Source organism: Strix uralensis, chromosome 1 (genome assembly GCF_047716275.1).
Source record: "Strix uralensis isolate ZFMK-TIS-50842 chromosome 1, bStrUra1, whole genome shotgun sequence".
Taxonomy (NCBI): Eukaryota; Metazoa; Chordata; class Aves; order Strigiformes; family Strigidae; genus Strix; species Strix uralensis.
This window is the reverse complement of record NC_133972.1, coordinates 164,849,628-164,871,798: the sequence shown is the minus strand read 5'-3', so window position 1 is coordinate 164,871,798 and position 22,171 is coordinate 164,849,628. Positions and strand designations below refer to the sequence as shown.

The 22,171-nt window shown below is 41.6% G+C and overlaps 1 protein-coding gene across 4 annotated transcripts in view; it reads left to right on the top strand.

Annotated features, from left to right (window-relative positions):
* The window catches only part of ASAP1 (ArfGAP with SH3 domain, ankyrin repeat and PH domain 1), a 157,536-nt gene that overhangs the window by 25,558 nt on the left and 109,807 nt on the right, over positions 1–22,171 (top strand). For 3 of the 4 annotated variants that reach the window (XM_074887925.1, XM_074887954.1, XM_074887934.1), the window contains exon 3: positions 3,209–3,338. In XM_074887925.1, the coding sequence (XP_074744026.1) occupies positions 3,209–3,338 (130 nt within the window). Of the gene's footprint in view, positions 1–2,593; positions 2,694–3,208; positions 3,339–22,171 lie in introns of those variants that run through there. The other variant, XM_074887944.1, reaches the window with a different exon arrangement.

Sequence of the window (22,171 nt, the reverse complement as noted above, 5' to 3'; positions counted from 1 at the left end):
AAGGCTGTGGCACAGCCTCCCCCAGGATCTAGCACAGACTAAGATAGCGTTAGAGCAGACGCCGTGAAATATAACTTTCACACTGTGCTGATTATTCTCTGACATTTGTGAAGTGAAACAGTGATTTCAGTTAGTGACAATTTATAGAGAGGTGCATCTTACAAATTTAGAAGTGAATCTCAGATACTGATCTCAACTCAAAACAGGAAATATGGTTAAATCTGAAATCCACTAAAAGCTATCTGAAACAGTTATATAATTTGACTAGTTTAAATGTAAGCACATTTTTACAAGCAAATTGTATCATTTATTTTTTATTAACATATTAATTAACTAATCTTGCTGCCAGTGAATTTAAGTGAAGATAATCCAAGCCTAAAGAGGTCATGCCCATAGGGCTATTTTCTGTACTAGCATTTGTGTAGGGGAAAAGGAAATGCTGCTTCAAAGCAGCAAAACTGAGCACCACATTCTCTTTAATAAAGCTAACAATTTAAGAACTGTCAAAAAACCAGACTAATAGGCAGTTACGATCGGTAGCTATTGATCTTCCTTTTTCATCTTTAGGCCTTGTGCTGTTCTCTTTATTTCCCGGTATTCTTCTGTATTCGTTCTATTTTTTATATATTTCTGTCACTCTTCACTGCTCCAGTTTCCCTGGCCTGCCTCCTCTTTTTCTTTGTTGAACATGCTCTTCAATTTTGCAGTTTAAATTTTCTCTAAATAGTATTAAATTATGTCTGTAGCAATATGTCCAGCTTTTGTCCATGCTATCTGGGGTAGGATTTGTTTAGGATAGCAGATGAGGTTATTTTACAATCCAAAGACTAGTGCTCAAGCTCAATAACCTCAGTCCAAAGAGGAACAATTCAACTTTAACAGTGGGAGTACTCAATTAATTAAACCAGTTTACCCATCAGTGCAATGGATTTATCCTCACTTGAGATCTGCTAGAGAGGGATCAGGACTCTTCCTAACGTGAACACCGTAGCTGACCCACAGACCGTAGGTCTGGCTCAGGAGCAGCTGTGTGACAGCCCATGACTGATGTTCTGCAGGAAATTATAGGGGATGACCACAGAGGTCCTGCTTGGCCCTTGGGCCATATCCCAGCCCTTCACCCATCCAGTTTCCATGCAGGCTAGGCACACTGAAACAGCTCTTTTTGATGCTACTAACAGCTCTTCCCTGGCCTAAACCCCCAGCCAGTTTTTCACGCTCCTTTCCATAGGGCTTTTGATGCCACCAGTCATTTTTCTCTTCTTGATCTCTTTTCCTCCTCCACTACTCTTACAAACACGATCCTCAATTGATTTTCTTCCTACCCCTCCAGTCGCTTCTTCAGTGCTCCATTTTTTTTTGCCCAAATCCATTTTTCAGTGCAACTCCCACGCGGTTCCTTTCTTGGCTTCCTCCTCCTCTTGCCTACTCTACCTTTCATCAGAGTCTCATGACGTTTAACAATCATCTGTATGAGTCCGCAGCCTTTGTGCCGAAAGCTGGATCACGTGAAGCAGCAGCAGCAGCAGCAGCAGCAATCACATGGCCATATGAAGGGCTTCTGCTAAGGCAGTGAAATCAAAGAAACATGTTCAGGCAGGACCACTTCTCTGGAGTATTGGTCATATTTTTGCTGGCAGAACTGCATACAAATGATTTTTTATGAGTAGACACAAATCAGGTATCTCCTTTTTGTGCTTACTCAGGCACCGCAGCCTCTTGTAGCTATTTTAAACTATTTTTGTGTTGTACAGGCATTTTCTTAGAATTACATACAAAACCATGTAAAAGCCTAAATGCGTTGTAATACAGGAGTAGGTTGCTATATACAGAACATTAAAACCTTTGAAATTGATATATCCATATAATACCGCTCATTTTCAATTTTCAGATTTGAGAATATTTACCATTCCTGAGTTTCCCAGCTTCTGTGGAGAGAATCCCAAACACAAGGAGAAGGGAAACACATAGTATGACTAAATAAATCGGACTGAAACAGCAGATGACCATAATTACTTAAGCCTCCTGAGACCTAGCCTTCTTTAGAAAGGCACATATGGGCCCCAAAATCTAAGCTTAAAAAAAAAAAAAAAGGGAAAAAACGCCTCATTAGTGCTGTCTGTCAATTCCCAGAGTTACATGATGCAATAACAGACAAAGGATATTTTCACTTATTCAGAAATGCTACTTGTGCGCGGATGCGGGACCGGGGTCAGCACAAAGGAAGGTACCGGGGATGCCCGGAAGGTTTCAGGCCGCTGCCGCTCCCGCTGTTGTACGAGGCACCGACCTTGTGTGCTTCCATCAAAAGGCCCTTTTTTCTAATAAAAAATAAAGGCAGAGGCACAGCCCCTCCATCCCCGCGCCGCCCCCGCCCGCAGCCCCCGCGCGCGCCCCGGCGCGAGGCTCCCCCGCGGGGGGGGGGTGTGTGTGCGTGTGTGTGTGTGTGTGCGCGAGGCCGGGGAGGGGGCGGTGCCGGGGGGGGGAGGGGGAGGCGGCCGGCCGCGCCTGCGCAGAGCGCTTCCTCGTTGGCCCCACGTAACGGCTGCGGGCGGGCGCTGGGCAGCGCGTGTCAGTCACCGGGTGACTGTCAGCGGCGGCGGGAGCCCCCGCCAGCCCCGGCGCAGCCGCCGCCTCCCCCGGCCCGTCCCCTCCTTCCCCCCGGCCGGGGGGCGCAGCCGGAGCCCGCACAAGTTAGTGCTCAACTTGGCGGCGGGCGGGAGCGGCTGTGGCAGGCGGGGGGGGGCGTGAGGGGGGTCGGCGGCGGGTGGGGAAAGGGGCTGAGCCCGGCGGGGTGGGGGCTGGCGGGCGCCGCTCCCCTCCCCTCAGCGCCGGCGGCGGGGCCGGGCTCCTCAGAGGCGGCCCCGTCCCCGCAGCCGTCGGGGGGCCGCAGCCAGCCGAGGGAGCGCTGCCCACCGGCGGGCCGAGCGGCGAGGGGTGCCGTGTGGGGGCTACCCCCTTCACCTCCTGCCCGGAGGAGGGGGGGGCGGCCGGGGGAGAGGCTGGATGTGGAGGGCGAAGCCTCAGCCTCTCTCAGCGGCTCCGCTGCTTTGATGCTGCGGGTCTCTGCTGGCTGTTAACATTTCCCCTCTGCGTTTCCCCCCCCCCCCCCTTTTTTTTTTTCCCCCTCTACCTTCCCCCCAAAACTTGGCTTCCCCTCCTCCGGACCTGTGTGCTCGGCTCCTTCTGGGCTTTACCGGTGGGGTAGGATCATGCCGGACCAGATCACCGTGTCGGAGTTCATCGCCGAGACCACAGAGGATTACAACTCCCCGACCACCTCCAGCTTCACCACCCGGTTGCAGAACTGCAGAAATACGGTCACACTGCTGGAAGAGGTAAATCACTCTCCCCACCCCCTCTTTTCTTTTTTTTCTTTCTTTTTTTTTTTTTTTTTCTTCTGTCTTTGAGAAAGAGCATCAGGGACGGGGCAGTGCCACCCGCCCAAATCCACGGGATCTAGAGACATCGGTATGCATGTAATCTGGTCTTTTAATTGTGGGACTTTGCTCTTGTGTTGAGCTAGTTACAGAAAGCTTCCCTGCCCTGGCGTCTTAAAGATTAGTGCGTAAAGCAGTTGTCTGAACTTAAATATTGCTCTTGTACTTCTTGGTGTTTTTAGTATTGGCAGTAGTTGTAGTAGAAAAAAGTGTGAATGTTGGGATTTTTTAGAGGAAAGATGAAGGTTGAGTTTTCTTTGGGAGCCTTAGCAGAGGTTTTCCCCAGCCACTCATTAGATCAAGTCAGCGCAGAACTCTGACTGCAGAAACCTGCCAAGGGAGACTTTGTTTAAGAAATGAGGTAAGGATGAAGGGATGAATGTGGAGTGAGGAAAATAATATGAAAACAAAATAGGTGGTGGAAGGAGAGGAGCAAAATAATGCCGCATAAATGATTATACAGTCTCAGCATCTCAACCTTGAAGCCTCAGTGTTGTGGGGTTTTTTTAATGCTTATTATGACCATCATTTAAATGTTCATCCTGCTTTGCTGTCAAGAAATAGGAGTGTGAAAATGGGTAAACTTCCAGAGCTGGTTTCTACGGGATATCAGTCCACTGCTTGCTATTTGAGGTTTCAGTGTGATTTCCTATGGACTAGGTTAGCAGTTACGAGGAAATGTCTTCCAAATGACTTTAAAACAAGACAATATGTAGCTCTTCTCTTGCCCTGCTTGGTTGAAGGTACTAGCATAATAATGCTGAAAGAAGGCAGGTTTTTTGCTATTGTTTTATAGATTGCAGTTAGCTGTTGTTTTGGTTTATACACGTAGTTCATCAGGTATTTGTCAATTGTTCAGGAGCCAGTGCGTATCTAGGAGATGGATTTAATAGATTCTTTTTAGTTTTGCTGAATGTGTTGGCGTGAGCAAAGCATTTGGTATGCAAGGAAAAAGTATTAATCATGGTGTTCTGATAGTCTTGGGTATGGAAAATATAATTCCATAAGATTAAAATTATTTCATGTTGGCTTAGTAAAAACTGTCTATGTTCAAAATTTTAACAGTGCTATTATTTACAATAACTGACTAGGTAATAGAGTGATTGTAAGGTTACATTTGAAATTATATATTTTACTTCAATTATGTAACCTAGATTAACTTCTGTAACTTTTTCGTAACTGTAACTTCTTTTTTCTCGTGTAACTAAGCCATGGTTGCTTATAGATTTGTCAGCAATCAACCTGTTTTGGTTTGTGTTTGACAGTATTGCTGCCCCCTGGTCTTAAATATGTGGAATAGGTGCAGCCATTGGGGTTCTTATTAATACAGTTGACAGCATTCATAGAGTTAAGTAAAAATATGTATTCTGCCGTCACTGGTGACTTCTGGGGTAAGAATACAGAATAATGCTTTCATGATTTAGGAGATACATCAGTACAGTCTGAGTGTGGTATTGCCCGTTCGGAGAAAACCAGAATATAGAAAATAAATACACAGTGTTCTGCACCATTTGTGTGGATTGTGCGTATTTTCAAAGATTTTATGTCTGATTTGACAGCAGTAAATCAGAGGAATAGAGAATAGTGGGCACTTCTAGTGCTTGCATTGCTACTTCTTGAATTTCTTTTGTATAACTATTTTATGTGCCCTATTTAAACTGTTTGCGGTTTAAATTGATTCTGGACTTGTATTATTTTTTATTATCTGTAAATATAAAAAAGCTTTACTTGATGGGAAACAAGATATATGCTCTACTGCTAACATACTGCAAAAAATCTGCAACTCTCCCAAATTTGTTTTTTATTAATTTGCATGAAAAAAATGCAGATGGTCAGAGTGTGGCAGGCAAAGTGCTCCATTTATTGTAGTTGTAGCTTGCATACACAGTTCTGCTGCTGTAAAGCTGGGTTGGTTTCTGTACATCTGCTTACCTAAGGCTGTGGTTCCTGTGAAGCAGGGGACTGAAATTGAATGGTTGAAGTGGCTGTTATGTCGCTCTTATTACTGCTGCTGTTGTCCATGCATTGTGGGTGACCAGAGAGCTCTTCAAGCAGCTCCTGAACTTCCATTTTGAGCCCACCATATTAAGGCAAAGGGGATGATCCCATCCTTGCAGCTGTTTGATTTTTAACTTAATGATGGATATGGCTTGGAGCCCTCACTGGGCTTTTGCAGGCAGTGTCAAGCTCTGTGCTGTTATGGCTCTGCAGCCTGAAGTATCTTAGGTCATTATTTTAAAGCTGACTTAGTTCAATACAACCTGCACCTGCCTCAGTGACAGTAAGATCGTTTGTGGATAAACTAATTATTTTCTTTATTCTAAATAACATTATGAACTAGAACTATTTTGTGAACAGAAAAGATAGGGAAATTAAATGGATTAAAGAAAAGTTAGATCTGTTTCATAGCCTCTCAGTCTGGTGTAGTTCCTACCGTAGCTCAGATCAGTGGTAAGATCAGAACCACCTTTTCATAAAGAATGTGACAAAAAAGAAATAAACTGTTTTGTGCATGTGTATGTGTCAGTCTAGTTCCATGAAGGTATTACAGAATTGTGAATTTACTGTTCCTTAACCACAATTAACAAGTTTTCTGAAATAATAAAATAGATGATGGACTAAAAATTGCTGGTTTTTTTCCCTTGGTTGTCCACCAGTAGAAGTGCAATTAGTTCAACTGGGTGGACTGATACATATTGTCTTCCTATTATAACTAAAATTATTTTCAGAGGAGACTTTGGATCCAGTTACATGCCATTTTGGGACAAGTTTCAGATGAAGAATCAGAGCAGGCACTTTTACTGATTCCGATGACTTTGTATTTGGTAAGTTTTTAGCGGAAAGCCCAACAAAATATGAAGGCATACCTCAAAAAACATCAGAACCCTAGGAAAGATTCCCCAAATGGCTTCTGTGTGTTTGACTTTTTTATTTTTTTTTTTTTTAAAAAAAAAAAGAAAAACCTACAGCCTCCCCCTTCCCCTCCTCCAAAAAAACCCAAACCACCCAAACTTTATTTAAATCTGTTGTAATATTATCAAAGGATGAAATAGTAAGTATATGCTGGTATATAGCAGTTTGACTGGAAAGGTTTCATGCTACATGGTTTAAACTACTGAAACTAATGAAAATTTGCAAGGTTTTTTTTCCTCTTAAGGTTCATTGGCATCCAGTCACACCAGACCAAAGAAAAAGACCCTGTCATCTTTGTAGCCAGGCTTAGACATCTTATCCAGTAGTTACCAAAGAACTGCAAGATTATTTTTTAATAATTTTTTTAAAGCATGAATGTGATCTAATGGTCATCAGCAAACGCAAATTAAGGTTCATTCTATTGCTAATGATTTTTTTTTTCCAGACTTGGAGGGGAAGGAACAAAACCATTATGTTGTAGTCTAGGTCTAGTTTAAGAGAATTTATGGTCTGTACTCCTTTCCATGTTGATTTCTTCAGTATACTGTTACATTCATGCAAGGAAGACATTTTTAACTTCATATTTCTGCATGAAAGTGGGAGAATTTTTTTTATAATATTCACATGAAGAGGTGGATTATTGCATATGTAGGTGGGTGGTTAAAATCCCAAGATAGTTTAGGCAGTTTACTGGTACAGTGTCTTAAAATATAACCTCTGCTTTGTTCTGACCAGACGTGCTTTTATATCTACAGTAGCTCTGTGATTTGTGTTACTCAAATAGATTTTTGAAGAGTCAATTTTTAATCCTTGAGTTAATATTACTGTGTAAGCTAGTTGGAATTTTTAGGAAATGATGACATCTGTTCTGAGAATAAGTGGTGCACATGTGGGATCGCCACAAGACTGTCTTGATTACCATTCCACTGTGTCCCAGCTCCAGCTGAAAGGACATCTTTGCACTCAAGGGATAACTTGGTTATCATGACCAAGCAGTTCTCAGTCTTTCTCCTAAAGCAGCAGATGTTTGCAGGACTGTCTTGAGATACAGAGGTTAAGCTTAAATGTTTGAATTCCCTTTAGGTAGGCTGGTAGATCAGAAGGGACAGTTAGAAGCTGACGATACAATAAAGAATAACTGCAGTTGTTTCTGATGCCTGTTTTGCTGTTATACTTTTGTAATACTCAAGCATCTTTAATGCTGAATGTTCTTTTGCTCTTCAGTGGGAAGTTGAAAACTCAAAATGTGCTTTCTGACAATTAGGTCTTGTCATATGCATTCTTTTCAATAAATGTTTAAATGATGAGTGTAATGAAATATGGCTGCAGATAAGTTTGTTGGGTTTCTTTTTAAAAAACCAACCCAAACCACTATTCCTGCAATGACTGTTGCTCATTTGGTTTCTCACTGTGCTGATCTGCTTGAGCTTAGAGGTCTGTTACAGGACCAGTCTAGAGCAACAGATGTGTGCATGCTACATCAGTGAAAGAATGACTGGCTCCTGCCCAGCCTCACATAAATTTTGTTGTTCTCAGTGCAAGTCTGGTATAATCTAACATCACTTGAAAGGGGAAGATTTCTCAGTGTTCTTTGTCATGTCATGGACACTTATCTAAAATTAGAGATGGGAAAGGGGAAAGTATGGGGTTTTTTTTGGTTTGCCTTTTTTTTTTTTTTAATTTTCTTTGAAAGTATGTTGTATATGAATCATTTTCACAGTTCCCTGTGTGTATCTTTCCCTTCATGCTTAAGTTTCTGTATTTGTCTTATTCTACTGAGGGAAGGACTTTTGGGACAAGGGTGAGGGGACAGGGTTTTTCCTCCTTATGATTTTGTAGAAACTTGTGTATCACTGAAACTGCTATACAGTCAGTTCCTCTACAGTGATTTCATACACTTTTCTACCACAAGATCCTTTTCCAGTGACAAAGTATTCTATCAAGAGAGGCAGGTGAACCCATGCAAGAGAACAGGAGTGCTTCCATTCTAAATCAACTTTTTGTTTTAGTTGGCAATACGTACTGACTTTTTTTATTAACCGGGACTGTGAAAACTGGTAAGATCTATTTTGTGTGCATGTCTGAAGAGAAAGAAATTTTTTCTATTGTTTCTATTGCTTCATTTCCATTCCTCTGTATAATTACAACAGATAAATTGTTACATCCCATTCTTTATCCTTCTTTATTTTTTTAATTAAAACAGGTTTTTTTGGACACGGGGAAATCCAGGGGACTCCAGCAGCACTAGACTTAAAACCAGCTTTTCCTAACCTTGTAACCTGTTACTTACGGCAGTCAGAAACAGTGTTGCATCATACAGAGCTTTGTACTTAAGAGATGGTTCTTATGTAACAGACCACAAGCAATCTTCAGTTTTCAAAGAAATGTGATTTTTGGTAGCAGACCGTCCTAAAAAACACAGATAAGAAAAGTTTCTCTCTAGTGAATAAAACTCAGGATAATTATTACTGGTTTTACACTGAATGGCAAAAGATGTATGCACTGAAGATGTAAAAATGGGTATATGAGGCCACAGTGGCACCTGATGGGTGACTCCTTATCATGATACTGAAAATGTGATGAAAAAGGAGACTTGACAGCAATGTCCTGTATTTACAATAGCATGTTTCACAAAAATGCAGTTGAGGATGCTTTTGCATTTACATGCTACAGTGCTTATTCATTTAGTATGTAATTGGTTTTACCCTTCATTTGATAGCAGTCGAAACATTTGGTTGTAATAAGCAGGCAGTCTCCTTTTATCTAAATGTGACTGATGTGAAGAAAACCAAAAAAGTATTCACTGGTAGCTCAAAGCTTCAGTCATGGCAGATTAATTAGTTTTGCCTTTTGAGAATTTGTATTCATTTTAGGCACTTTTTTGATAGCTCATGTTTTTTAGAGAAGTACTGCTTCTTGTTTTGAACTCCCAACAGGCTTTGTCATGTTTGCTCATCAGTTAGGAAACTGTGAAAGTGCTCTTTGGTGCACTCTACTCAGTATGCCGTTCAGATAAATCCTGACAGAGTGTGTACCATGTAGTCATGGGAACTTGGGCCCTGATGGAGGAGTGAGACACGCTTAAAGTGACATGACTTAAAGTTGGTTTCAGTGTTTATAGACTAGAGTCCCGTGGAAATATCTTCTGTAGTTAAAAAGCAGTAAAAAGGAAAAAGTTGTTTGAAGAAAAAAGGAAGGTGGTAGGGGGGAGAACAACCCACAAAACCATGTTTGTAATTCCGCATAGCATCGCTGAAAGACTGCAGATGAATGAATTGGAACCGAATTATATTGGTTGATGTTATTTCCAGTATTTTTCTCACTCCAATGAGCAAAACTCGGTTGTCATAACTATTGTTGTGATTTGTGATGATGTGAATGAAGGTGTTTGCTAATAACTTTTTAAAACAGATGTGAAACAAATTTACAGAGGAGAATTGTAAGAAAGAACATAAGCTCTAACTTTAAATGGAACAGTACCTTGCAATAAAATCATTAGGTATAATCAAACCAAAAATGCTAATTATTAGTATTGTTTCAGATGCAGAGGTAGGCAATATTCTAAGAACAGTGTTCTAAGAACAGTGCCCTAAACCTATAGTGTACTTTTATATATCATGGGAGACATTCCAGAATCCAGTTAATAGCATCATGGTACTTCTCTTAGAGACTGTTCTGTCAGGTTTGATTGATAATGGCCAAGAGCCCTAAAGTTTATTGGTGAGTGTGAAGGAAAACTCCTGAGATAATAGCATGAGTTCCCATTCCTGATGGAGTACAGCTGGATGCACACTCCCTGCTGAGAAGTGCAGCAACCAGTTATTTTGTATTTCTAAAGAGACCTTATTGATCTGCATTACATATATTGGGTTTTAAATACCAGTAGGTTAATGCTGAGGTTTTGTATAAGCATTGTGGCAAGTGAGATTTTTGAGGCCAGTGGGTTTGATTGTGGTGATTATGGGAAACTTTTTCTTCAATGCTCCTGTGAAAAAGCAGCAAAAAGCTGTTGGGATCCCATTGCCTTCTTTATACACGTACGTAGGTGTGCACGTGGGCACACACACGGTCTCCTTGTCTCTACGCTCACTGGTGAAAGGACAGGTGTGAAGTTGTGTTGTTACTATGGTTAAGCCAGAGGGTGTATGCTTTTTCTTCCTTTTTAATAGCCACCTCTATCTTGACCTTACTTATTTTATCCTTTTTGTTATGTTTATTATCAGGAGAAATACAGAAATCTTTCTGGTGCAGAAATAGATACTTAGGATACCAATAGAATATTTTCTTTGTTGGTTTTTCCTTGCCTAAGAACTAAAAATCTAGCATGATGTTGAAGATCCTGCAAAATAAAAGTCTGTAGGACTGCAAGGCCTTTGACATGGTTTGCTCTGGTAGCCTTCTATCCAGGTTGTTGAGAGATGGACCAGATAAGTGACCTGCAGAGTGGGTGGGACATTGACTGGATTGCCAAGCCAGAGGGTGGTGATCAGTGAAGCAAAGTCCAGGTGGTAGCAGATTGCAAGTGACATCCTTCCAGGATCACTTTTGGGGCTGGCATTGATTTGGTGTCTCTCAGTTGTCTGGATGATGGCTGGAGTGTGATCTCAATGAGTATGTTTGGACGATACCAAGTTGCTCGATAAGCTGGCAGCCAGTCACCATTCAGCGGGACCTGGCGAAATGGCCTGGCAGGAGGAGCCTTGTGAGATCCTGTTGCCAGGGATGGAGTAGCCCCATGCAGCAGTACAGGCTGGCTAGAAGACAGATTTCCAGGAAAGGACCTTGGACTCGGGTGGATGACAAGTTGAATGTGGGTTGGCAGTGACAAAGGCCAGCCATGTACTGGGCTGCGTTAGTAAGGGTGCAGCCAGCAGCCAGAAAATAGTGGTTCTTCCCCTCTCTTCAGCAATTGTGAGGCCACATCTGAAGTACTATGTTTGGGGTTCACCAAGGTATGAAAGAAACGACATACTGCCACAAGTCCAGGTGAGGATCACCAAGATGATATGGGGCCTAGAGCACATCACTTAAGGTTGAAGAAATCCAGTTTCTCCTCCTTAGAAGAGAAGTTAAAGGAAGGTCATATTCCTTTCTTCAAATATGTAGTGGGAGGAAACAGAGAAGGCAGAAATTCTGATTAGGTTTGAGGGGATGGGGGGAGTGTGTGTGTGTGGTGCTTTTTATCATTATTTTGGGGTATTTTTGTTTGTTCATTTTGAACCATGAGTCTGATGAACAGGTGTCCAGAGAGACTGGAACCTGTGTCCACAGAGACTTTCAAAACTCCACTTGACTTTAGAAGTAGTCCTCTTAAAATTGTTTGGACTGCATAAGTTAAGCCTTAAGAAGATATGCAGGCAGAGTAAAGTGGTTATTTAGTTTAAAGAATGTGTTTTTTGTGTTTTCAGGTAAAAGTTTACACTGAGCTTATTCTTGGAAAAACAGCACGCTTAAACCTAATAAAACTGATCTAAGCAAAGTTGATAATTTTTTTCCTTCAATGAAAGACTTCTTTGATAGAAGAAATGGGATACTATTCACATTTTTACAAATCTGTATTTGAAAAAGCTTATCAACTTTGAGGTTTTGTAAGAATAGTTTGAATAGTTACTGTTTGACAAAGATATTCTTAAATGATCAACCTGCACCTCTAGAAAGTCAGCTAATTTATTCTGCGAAGTGATGACTGTGTTAGAGCTTAAATACGTTTCTGCTGGATTAACTTTACTTCTATGAGGCAGATGATCTGAATTTTGAATTCTCGAGTTTCCACCTTGAATTTAGTACACTAATTTCCTTTCCTCTTATAATTTACTCTTCAGGAAATTATCTCTTGATTTTTGGATATACAAAGCAAGAATTTGGGATTGAAGAGGGAAATATACTTGAAGTGTTCTTGATATGAAACTTAGTCTTTTCTGTAGCACTTCAGAAAAACTTAGGGATGGGGGTAAGAAGGAATGGAATAAAATGTAGCAGTTTTTGTTTGTCAGGAGAGTTGTGACTTGTTATGAAACCACTAGGATTTACATATCCTATTTTGTTTAGATTCTTAAGATTTCATTTCATAGAATTGTAGAATGTCTCAAGTTGGAAGAGACTCATAAGAATCATTGAGTCCAACTCCCTGTTCCTCTCAGAAGTACCTAAAATTAAACCATATGACCATATGTTGTCCAGACACTCTTTGAACTCTGACAGGCTTGGTGCTGTGACCAGTTCCCTGGGGAGCCTGTTCCAGTGACCAAGCATCCTCTTGGTGAAGAACCTTTTCCTAATGTCCAGTCTGAACTTCCCCTGACACAGCTTCATCCCATTTTCTCATGTCCTGTCGCTGGTCACCAGGGAGAGGAGATGGGCACCTCCCCCTCCACTGCTCACCTTGAGGAAGTTGTAGACTGTGATGGGGTCACCCCTCATCCTTCTCTTCTCCAGGCTGAACAAACCAAGCAACCTCAGCTGCTCCTCCTAAATCTTGCCCTCAAGTCCTTTCACCATCTTGGTCACCCTGCTCTGGACACACTCTAATAGTTTGATGTGCTGCTTATATTGAGGTGCCCGAAACTGCACACAGTACTCGAGGTGGGGCCGCACCAGTGCAGTGTGGAGTGAGACAATCACCTCCCTCGGCCGGCCGGCTGCGCTGTGCTTGATGCACCCCAGGGCACAGTTGGCCCTTTTGACTGCCAGGACACACTGTTGACTCATATTCAACTTGCCATCAACACAAACCCCCCAATCTCTTTCTGCAGCGCTGCTCTCCAGCCTCTCGTCCCCCAGTTTGTACGTATAACCAGGGTTACCCTGTCCCAGGTGCAGAATCTGGCACTTGCTTCTGTTAAATTTCATATGGTTGGTGATTGCCCAGTTCTTTAGTCTCTCCAGATCTCTCTGTAAGGCCTCTCTACCCTCGAGGGAGTCCACAGCTGCTCCTAGTTTTAACTATCATCAGTAAACTTAATGCACATTTGATTCCTGCATCTAGATCATCTATAAAAACAGTGATGAGCGGTGGCTCTAAAGTTGAGCCCTGGGGAACCCCACTGGTGACTGGGCGCCAGCCGAATGTAACCCCATTTACTATAACTCTTTGAACCCGACCTGTCGGCCAGTTGCTCACCCAATGTATTACGGACTTGCCTAGCTGTGTGTTGGACAGGTGTTTGTCCAGAAGGACACTGTGAGAGACAATATCAAAAGCTTTGCTAAAATCCAAACCCACCAGATCCACTGGCTTTGCTTGGTCAGCTAGATGGGTGACCTTGTCATAACAGGAAAGTAAGTTGGTTAAGCAGGACTTTCCCCTCATGAACCCATGCTGGGTATGACCAGTGACTGCGTTGTCTCAAGTGGTTTTCAGTAACTCCCAGGATAATCTTATTAATAGTTTCACCAGGCACTGAAGTGAGACTGCAGGGCTGTAATTACCAGGGGCTTCCTTCTTACACTTCTTGAAAACTGGGACAACATTTGCCAGCTTCCAGTCGACTGGGACTTCACACTCTCAAAACCATTGAAAAATAACGGAGAGAGGTCCTGCAATGACATTGGCCAGCTCTTTCGGTACCCTGGGATGAATCCCATTGGGCCCCAGAGACTTAGGTGCATCCAGCTGGACCAGCAAGTCTTGAACAAGTTCAGGGTCAGCTTGTTTCTTTAAAACAAGACAGAAAACCCCTAATGATTACAAGAAACCCTCTTAACATTTTTGTATATGTTCGTTCCTGATAGATATATGACAAAGTTCCCCATTTTATTTTAATTATTTATGTCTATTTTAGAATTCAAAAATTTTCATGTTGAGGCTATCACTGAGAAAGTATTTCAGTATTTAAATCTCAGTGTGTATGCTTTTAATGCCATCGACAGAATTTGGTTTTGTTATATTCAGGTCATCTTAGAATGAGGCTGCCTTGTTACTGCTGCGTGTAGAAACTTGGATTTCTGAGATACTTCAGGTGTTAGTTATTAAAGACTATTTTTGCCCAAGCAATATTTAGGTTATTACACATCTTCTGGAAAAGTGATACTTTTGCCATACTTAAATTTGGATTGCATGGTGTTTTTTTAGAGCTGATTTTGGTAATTCTTAGTCATGAAGGTGGCATGTAGCACTGGTTGCTAGTAATCATAGAATGGTTTGGGTTGGAAGGGACCTTTAAAGATCATCTAGTTCCAACCCCCTTGCCATGGGCAGGGACACCTTCCACTAGACCAGGTTGCTCAAAGCCCTGTCCAACCTGGCCTTGAACACTTCCAGAGAGGGGGCATCCACAGTCTCTCTGGGCAACCTGTTCTAGCACCTCACCACCCTCATTGTAAAAAAAGCTTCTTCCTTATGTCCAACATAAATCTGTAGTCTTTCAGTTTAAAACCATTGCACCTTGTCCTGTCACTACAGGCTCTGGTAAAAAGTCTCTCTCCATCTTTCTTATAAGCCCTGTTTCAGTGTTGAAAGGCCCCAATAATGTCTCCCAGGAACCTTCTCTTCTCCAGGCTGAACAACTCCAACTCTCTCAGCCTTTCTTCATGGGAGAGATATTCTAGCCCTATGACCGCTTTCGTGGCCTTCCTCTGGACCTGCTTTTACAGGTCTATGGATTATGCTGGGGCCCACAGAGCTGAATGCAGAACTCCAGGCAGGGTCTCACAAGAGCAGTGTAGAGGGGGAGAGTCACCTCCATCAACCTTCTGGCCACACTTTTTATGCAGCCCAGGATACAATTGGCTTTTTGGGCTACAAGTGCACATTGCAGGCTCGTGTTCTTTTTTTTCTTTTTTTTTTTTTGTCCTCCAGTATCCTCAAGTCCTTCTGCACAGGGCTGCTCTCAATCCATTCATCCCCCAATCTCTTGATATTGGGGATTGTCCTTAACCAGGTTCAGGACCTTGCACTTGGCCTTGTTGAACTTCACGAGGTTCACATGGTCCCACTCCTCAAGCCTGTCAAGGTGCCTCTGGATGTCATCCCTTCCCTTGAGCGAATCAACTGCACCACTCGCCTTTGTGTCATCTGTACGCTTGCTGAGGGTGCACTAAATCCCACTGTCTCATGTCATTAATAAAGATATTGAATAGTACTGGTCCCAGTATGGGCCCCTGAGGGACACCACTCATTACTTATCTCCATTTGGACATTGAGCCATTGATTCAGACTCTTTGGATGTGGTCATCCAGCCAGTTCCTTACTCATCGTATAGTCCATCCATCAAACCCATATCTCTCCAGTGTAGCGACAAGGGTGTTGTGTGGGACCATGTCAAAGGCCTTACGGAAGTCAAGGTAGATGACGTGAAAGTACATGAATGTGATGCTTGCTGCAAAACAAATAATACCATTTTAATAAATACTTCTACATATCAATGTCATGTTGAAAGTACAGTGCAATAAAAGTAGTTGTTTTGTCCAATGTGTATCAAGAAAGTGGAGACAACTGTTAGAAAAATGTAACAGTGGTGTTAAAACAAACTTAGACACTTTTGTTCAGTGATGACAGAGTGCCTGTTTACAACCTTCAAAAACTATTTGCTAATTGTCAGTTATGAAACTGTTGAATTTTAATAAAGTTGAATGATGCTGGAATGGGTCTGGGAAATTAAAGTCCACTGACATGCTGAGCAATCCCTTCTGTGCTGCGGATGTTGTCTGGGAACTCAAGAAAAGTGGTCTGTAAAGTGTAACAGAATGGGCAAACTGTGCCAGCCTGTGCCACCTTGTAATCATGCAGGCCCATGATGGTCCATGTGCTCTTAATAATGTAGTGTACAATGGTGATGGTGTTTTTGAAATCAGCAGGCATGGGTGACTTTTAGCTAATAATTTTTAAGAAGGTAGCTTAAATGTAAGATATACTGACATTCTTGGTGGTTGTGATTTGGTTTTGTATTTTTCTTACCTCCCTAAGCATCAGAATTGTGGGGAAAACTGTAAAACTAAGAGTGATGATGCTATGACAGTGAAATTGAGATATACTTACTGTGTCTGCTGTTTAATCCAACCTCTTATCCTAGAAGAGTGTTTATGCTGTCTGTATTAGTCATTAAGATGGAGTTCATTATAACAGACAATATAACTAACTTTAAAGAGAAAGTTGAATGAAGTTGCCTTGAATGTTTTGACGTTTGTTTTTACTGTAAAACTGGTCTTGCACGCTACATCTTCTTAACCTTATAAATGATGCTTTGATTTCTTTTGCAAATTGTTCTTCATATGAGGCCTTGCCAAAATTAAGCTTTAATGATTTGATTTGGGAAAAATTACTTGGGAAAAATAGTTCCGATTTTTGCAAGGCAGAGGGATATATATTATATTTTTTAGTATATTGTCATGTCTGCAGCACCTGCACTGGTGTCATTTTTTGGAGGGAGTTATGTGGGATTTTTATTCCCCCCCCCCCATCTTGTAGCCTCTTCTGGGAGGGATGAAAGCAGCCTGCAGAGGCTCTTTGATGTGAAGACTACTTAAATTAGTTTTCAGTGTCATGATACCCGGACTGTCTGTGCACAGAATTGGAAAAAAATGGTCATATTATATAGCTGCTGTGATTTAAGTGTACAAGAGAAGTAATATCTTTTTGGGGTGGGGTCACTTGCAGAAGCTTGAGTGCCCAAAACATGTCTGCTCTGTAGTACAGTTACAGAGAAAGCAGTGCTAGTTCTCTCTAAAACCTCACTTTCAAAAATGTTTATAGTCCTCTGGTGGCAGGTTTGTTGCCAAGCTAGTGTTGCTTTCACAGGAAGTGCTTGGAAGGAGACCTTGTTTAAACTGGCAGAGAGAACGTGAGAAGAAATGCAATTTTTTTCTGTGCTGACACTCTGCAGGTTAATGAAGCTCTTTGTCATAGATGCTGCTGACTTAAACACTCAAATTCACTGCCTGCCCTTCCTTGTCTCCCCATTTCATTTGAAGTGCTTCAGTGCTTCCTTGCTTGCTTTGTTCCACCTCGTCTAGGACAGGTTTTTCAAAAATATTTTTGTTCATGTGTGTTGGGTTTGTGAGTGTGTGGTGGGGGGTTTTGGTATCAGGGGAGGGGGCTGCAGTGGTGGTCCCTGTGAGAAGCTTCTCGAAGCTCCCCTGGCTCCAAGTTGGACCTGCCTCTGGCCAAGGCCGAGCCAATTAGTGATGGTGGCTGTGCCTCTGTGATAACATTTAAAAAGAAGAACCTGGGAGGAGGAGGTGGAGTTGTGAGGGAGACACCACTGCAAACACCGAGGTCAGTGGAAGAAAGGAGGTGCAGGGGAGGAGGGGGAATGTGCTGAAGCAGACACTCCCCTGCAGCCCGTGGTGAGAGGGCAGGCCGTGTCCCCGCAGCCCATGGGGATCCAAGGTGGAGCAGATACCCAGCTGCAGCCCGTGGAGAGCCCCACGCCAGAGCAGGGGGCTGCACCCGATGAAGGCTGGGACTCTGAGGGAAGTCCATGCTGGAGCAGTTCGTCACTGGGAGGACTGCAGCCTGTGGGAGGAGCCCACACAGGAGCAGTTCAGGAAGAGCTGCAGCCTGTGGGAAGGACTCATGTTAGAGAAAGTTCGTGGAGGACTCTCTCCTGTAAGAGGGACACCACCGCTGGAGCAGGGGAAGAGTGTGAGGAGTCCTCCCCCTGAGGAGGAAGGAGCAGCAGAAACAATGGGTGATGAACTGACCGCAACCCCTGTCCCCTGCTCCGCTGCACCACTGAGGGGGAGGAAGTAGAGAAATTGGGAGCAAAGCTGAGCCTGCGAAGAAGGGAGGGGTGGGAAGGTGTTTTTAAGATGTGGTTGTATTTCTCACTGTTCTACTCTGATTGGAAAATTTAAGTAGTGGTGGTGTTTTAAATTAAAGATTTTCTTTTTCTTCCCCTAACGAGTCAGTCTTTTGCCTGTGATCATAATGGGTGAGTCATCCCTCTCTCTCCTTGATTGAGCCTTTGGCTTTAACTTCTCCTTCCCATCCCTGAGGGGGAAGGAGTGAGCAAATAGCTGAGTGGTGCTCAGCTGCTCTCTGGGCTCAAACCGGACACCATGGGTATGGTACTTTATGGTTTAAATATCTGTAACAGTGTTGCATTACTTCAGCAAAGCCTGGTCTGTTTGCTAACTCATTTATAGTTTAGTATAGCTTCCTGGTTTTCTTATTTAATTGGGCAACAAGTTGCAGCACAGCAGCTTCCTTTAAATTGAATCAGTGAATCTTGTGCATATTCTAAATATGGAAGCAAGTAATATCTCTGATTCTTACAAAATTCTTGGACATTTTGCTATAGCTTTTGTGCGGAAGGCCAAACCTGGTTGCAAATAAAGCAATTATCTGCCTGTGTATTCCTTTTCAATTTTATTGGATTTATTTTTTGCTCTCTATTGCTGTCTTTAGATGGTAACAATAAAGAGCTGTCCTACCTTGGTTTTTTTCTGTCGTTATCTCTATTGCTTCATGTCATATAACTTGTTCCTACATGTAACGGTGCTGCTTCATTGGGTCCAGATGTGTGCACTGCTATCTGAAGATAATTATACAGTAAAATTGACATGTAAAAGTATTTATTTAAACTGTCTCGTTTGTTTTGTGGTGAACATTGCATAGTGTGATTATTTTTATAGCAATACAACTATTTCTTTGAAACACTGTGTATGTGTTTGCCTTAAGAAAAGCGAGGGCAAATGAGGAGAGCAAATACAGGCAATCTAGCTAGGTGCGGAGCATAGTTCGTACTGTAAACCCAGGAAACAATGACTGACTTGGGGATTAGTATGAAATCATTGATTTTTGAGTCAAACTATGAGTGAACTACTGGATGGAGCAATGATATTCTGCTGGTGGTTGTAGTGTGCTGCTGAAAGCACATATACAATGCATACAAAGATATTTGAATGGATGCATCCTCTCTGATAGAGTTATTTTACCCATTGTAGACATGCAGGCTGGACCTTTGTTTGCCAAAAGTTAAACCAGAAGACTCTGATTTATGACTTGTTCAGCAGGGCATTTTGGAATTCAGAATTAGAGATGCATATAAGAACTTGAAACAATCCTACAATCTGTGGTAGGGGAAGAAAACCTGAACTTTATTCATCATAGTATGAAGTAGAGCTGAAGCTTTGCTTGAGGTTTTAAAAGATAGTAGATGCACCTGTAGAGAATGTATTAGGTGCAAGAAACATGATATCTATTTGTGATTCCTGAGCATCAGAGTGAGGTGCAGTGCTTGAAGAACTCCCCAGTCAGCATGGACATGCACTGTGCTACCAACCTGCTGCGTAACTCCACCCCATGGAGTTTCTGGTGCTTCTGTTGGAAGAATTTACAAAGGAAGTTACAACTTGACCACAATTGAGAATTTTTAAATAAAGATTAGATCACTCCTAAAACAACTCTAGATGAACTAAATGTATAGAACGCTAGGTTTTGGTAGTGTGAATTTTTAACTATTGCTTATACAAGCTGTAAGACTTTTTAGTGTTATTTCCTGTCTGGCCTCAAAACTTGTATGTGAAGTAAGCAATTGCAGGAAAAAGAAATTAAGATCTCTTGGTCAGTTGAATGTTAGAGAAGTGGGTCTTGTCCTTGTCCAGTTAATGAATTTGCCTGAGATACTACAAAAGTCATTTTCCAGGTGACCAGTAATTGGAATTTCATAACTTCTGAGAGTTTGCCTTGAAGTCAAGTAGTCTAGTTGAATGAAGAGAATATTGAGGCCTCCACCTGAGGGCAATTGAATGTATTCATTAAACGTATAAAATTTTATAAAATGCTTGTGTACTGGGCGCTTGACGTTAATGGAAGATTTTAACCCTTATCTGTCATCTTACTGTTTTTGATATGGATCCAGGCAAATTTATTCATATCGTAAAGCTCTGAGATTATAGTAGAGTCTCATAAAACTGCAAGAGGAAATGTAATTAATTTCTGTTTTCAGAGCAGGATTTGAAATAGCATGTAGTATTAACAGGAAGGAAAAAGAGGTGTATGATCACAGTAGAATGAAAATGTTTTAAAAAACAGTTCATTGATTGAGCACCGCTCAGCTTTTATACAAGATGGGCTGGGATAAGTTAAAATAAAAGGCTGTAGAGACACATCGTCATTCAGTGACACAGTATGGGGGCGTGTGTCTTATACACAGTAACAAGATGTGAATGCAGCCTGCAATTGGGCCTTTATGTTCTGTGTTCACCTGTTTTACCCTTTGTGTGAGGGTATATACACCCACATCAGTATGAAAAATTATACACACACCTCAGTACAAAACTGTCATGTGAATGGAGATGCTTCTTTTCTGTTTCTGTGCGATGTTCTCCTGGCCCACTAAGCAAGGCAAATGTAGCATGTAGAGAAACGGTGCTCTTTCTTCATCAGTACAGGCACTTCATTTGAATCAAGCTGATGCATAAAGAATAGGTGTTGCCCCAAGCATGTCACTTCTCTCCTGAAACTTAAAAGACAGTTGATCAGTTTAGGGTGGTATAGAATCATAGAATGGTTTGGGTTGGAAGGGACCTTTAAAGGTCATCTAGTCCAGCCCTCCTGCAGTGAGCAGGGACATCTTCAACTAGATCAGGTTTAAGTGCTTTGTTTTATTGGACTACATTGCAGGCTCAGACAGGCTTCCAGTAATCAGTGGTTTTATTTGTGTTGGGCTTTGATTTTGTGGATTAATGTTCAGGTCTGTTTTGAGCATTCCTAAGAAGTTCAGTTTCAGTTGTTTGAAGAAGCCTTACTTACTACTTTGTTGCTAAAGGTACGTGTGGTCAGATGTGTACCTTGTATGTTGTAGGTGGCCTCTACAGCCTAGTTTGGATCCACTGTTCTGCCCCACTGAGTTTGCAGCCTTTGAAGCATTTTTTTCTTTCCTTTTAATAATAGAGTTGACAAAATGGAATAGAAGAATATGTTGGTTGAAAAGATAGTTTCTGTAGAAAAACAAAAATGCAGACAGGAGAATGACAGGACAAAGGCAGACAAACTGATGTGCTCCCAAAGTGCATATAATATATTGATGTAATGAGTTGTGCTGACTTGGACATTGCTTTCCAAAAAATTTCATGAGCCATATGATGAGTTATAAAGCAAAAAGTAGATGATGAAAGGTTATGATCATGTTCCAGGAACTGTTGGGGACCAGATATAGTTTAGTACTCTATGAGCTGAAGCATTATGTTATTGCTTCAGAATGTTGGAGGCAGAAAAGTTTTTCATTTCAGCTGAGGAAAGAGGAAACGATGTTTAAAAACTTCAGCAGTATTAAACTTAAGCAGTAGTTTATAATGAAATTAGATGAATTTCTGCTCTGACTTTGAGCAGAACATTTGGATGGTACTAATTTATAGCCAATAGTAAACAATTTACTTATAGATACAAGATTTACTTGCAAAGTTTGTTTAAGATTTAAGTATATTTGCTACTGAATATAAAAGTTAAATTCTTACAAGGAGAAAAATTCTTCCCATTCCTGACTCAGTTTTACATTGGTGTTCATTCTTTCCATCCTTCTGTTGTACCTTGTATCTTGTCCCTTCTTGAGGAGTCTGATGTTGACTGATACCAAATCTATGTGAAAGGCTTTTAAAAGCTTCAGTGCTTGTAGCAAGATCTCCAAAAGACTTGTCTAACAACCCTTTCTATAAAGTGCTTTTATTTTGCAGAAATAAAGTTGTTCACAACTTAGTAGATTCTGTTTTGCTGGGTAGTTCTGTTTTGAAAGACACTATATGTCCCTCTAAATTGCACTAGTTATAACTTTTAGTCTGTGATCCATTTTTTCTAGCTGCTTTAATGTAAAGCTTTTTCAAACTCTCTGGCTTATGTGAATATGACCATCTGTATTAAGAAACGAGAAAGGTGAATT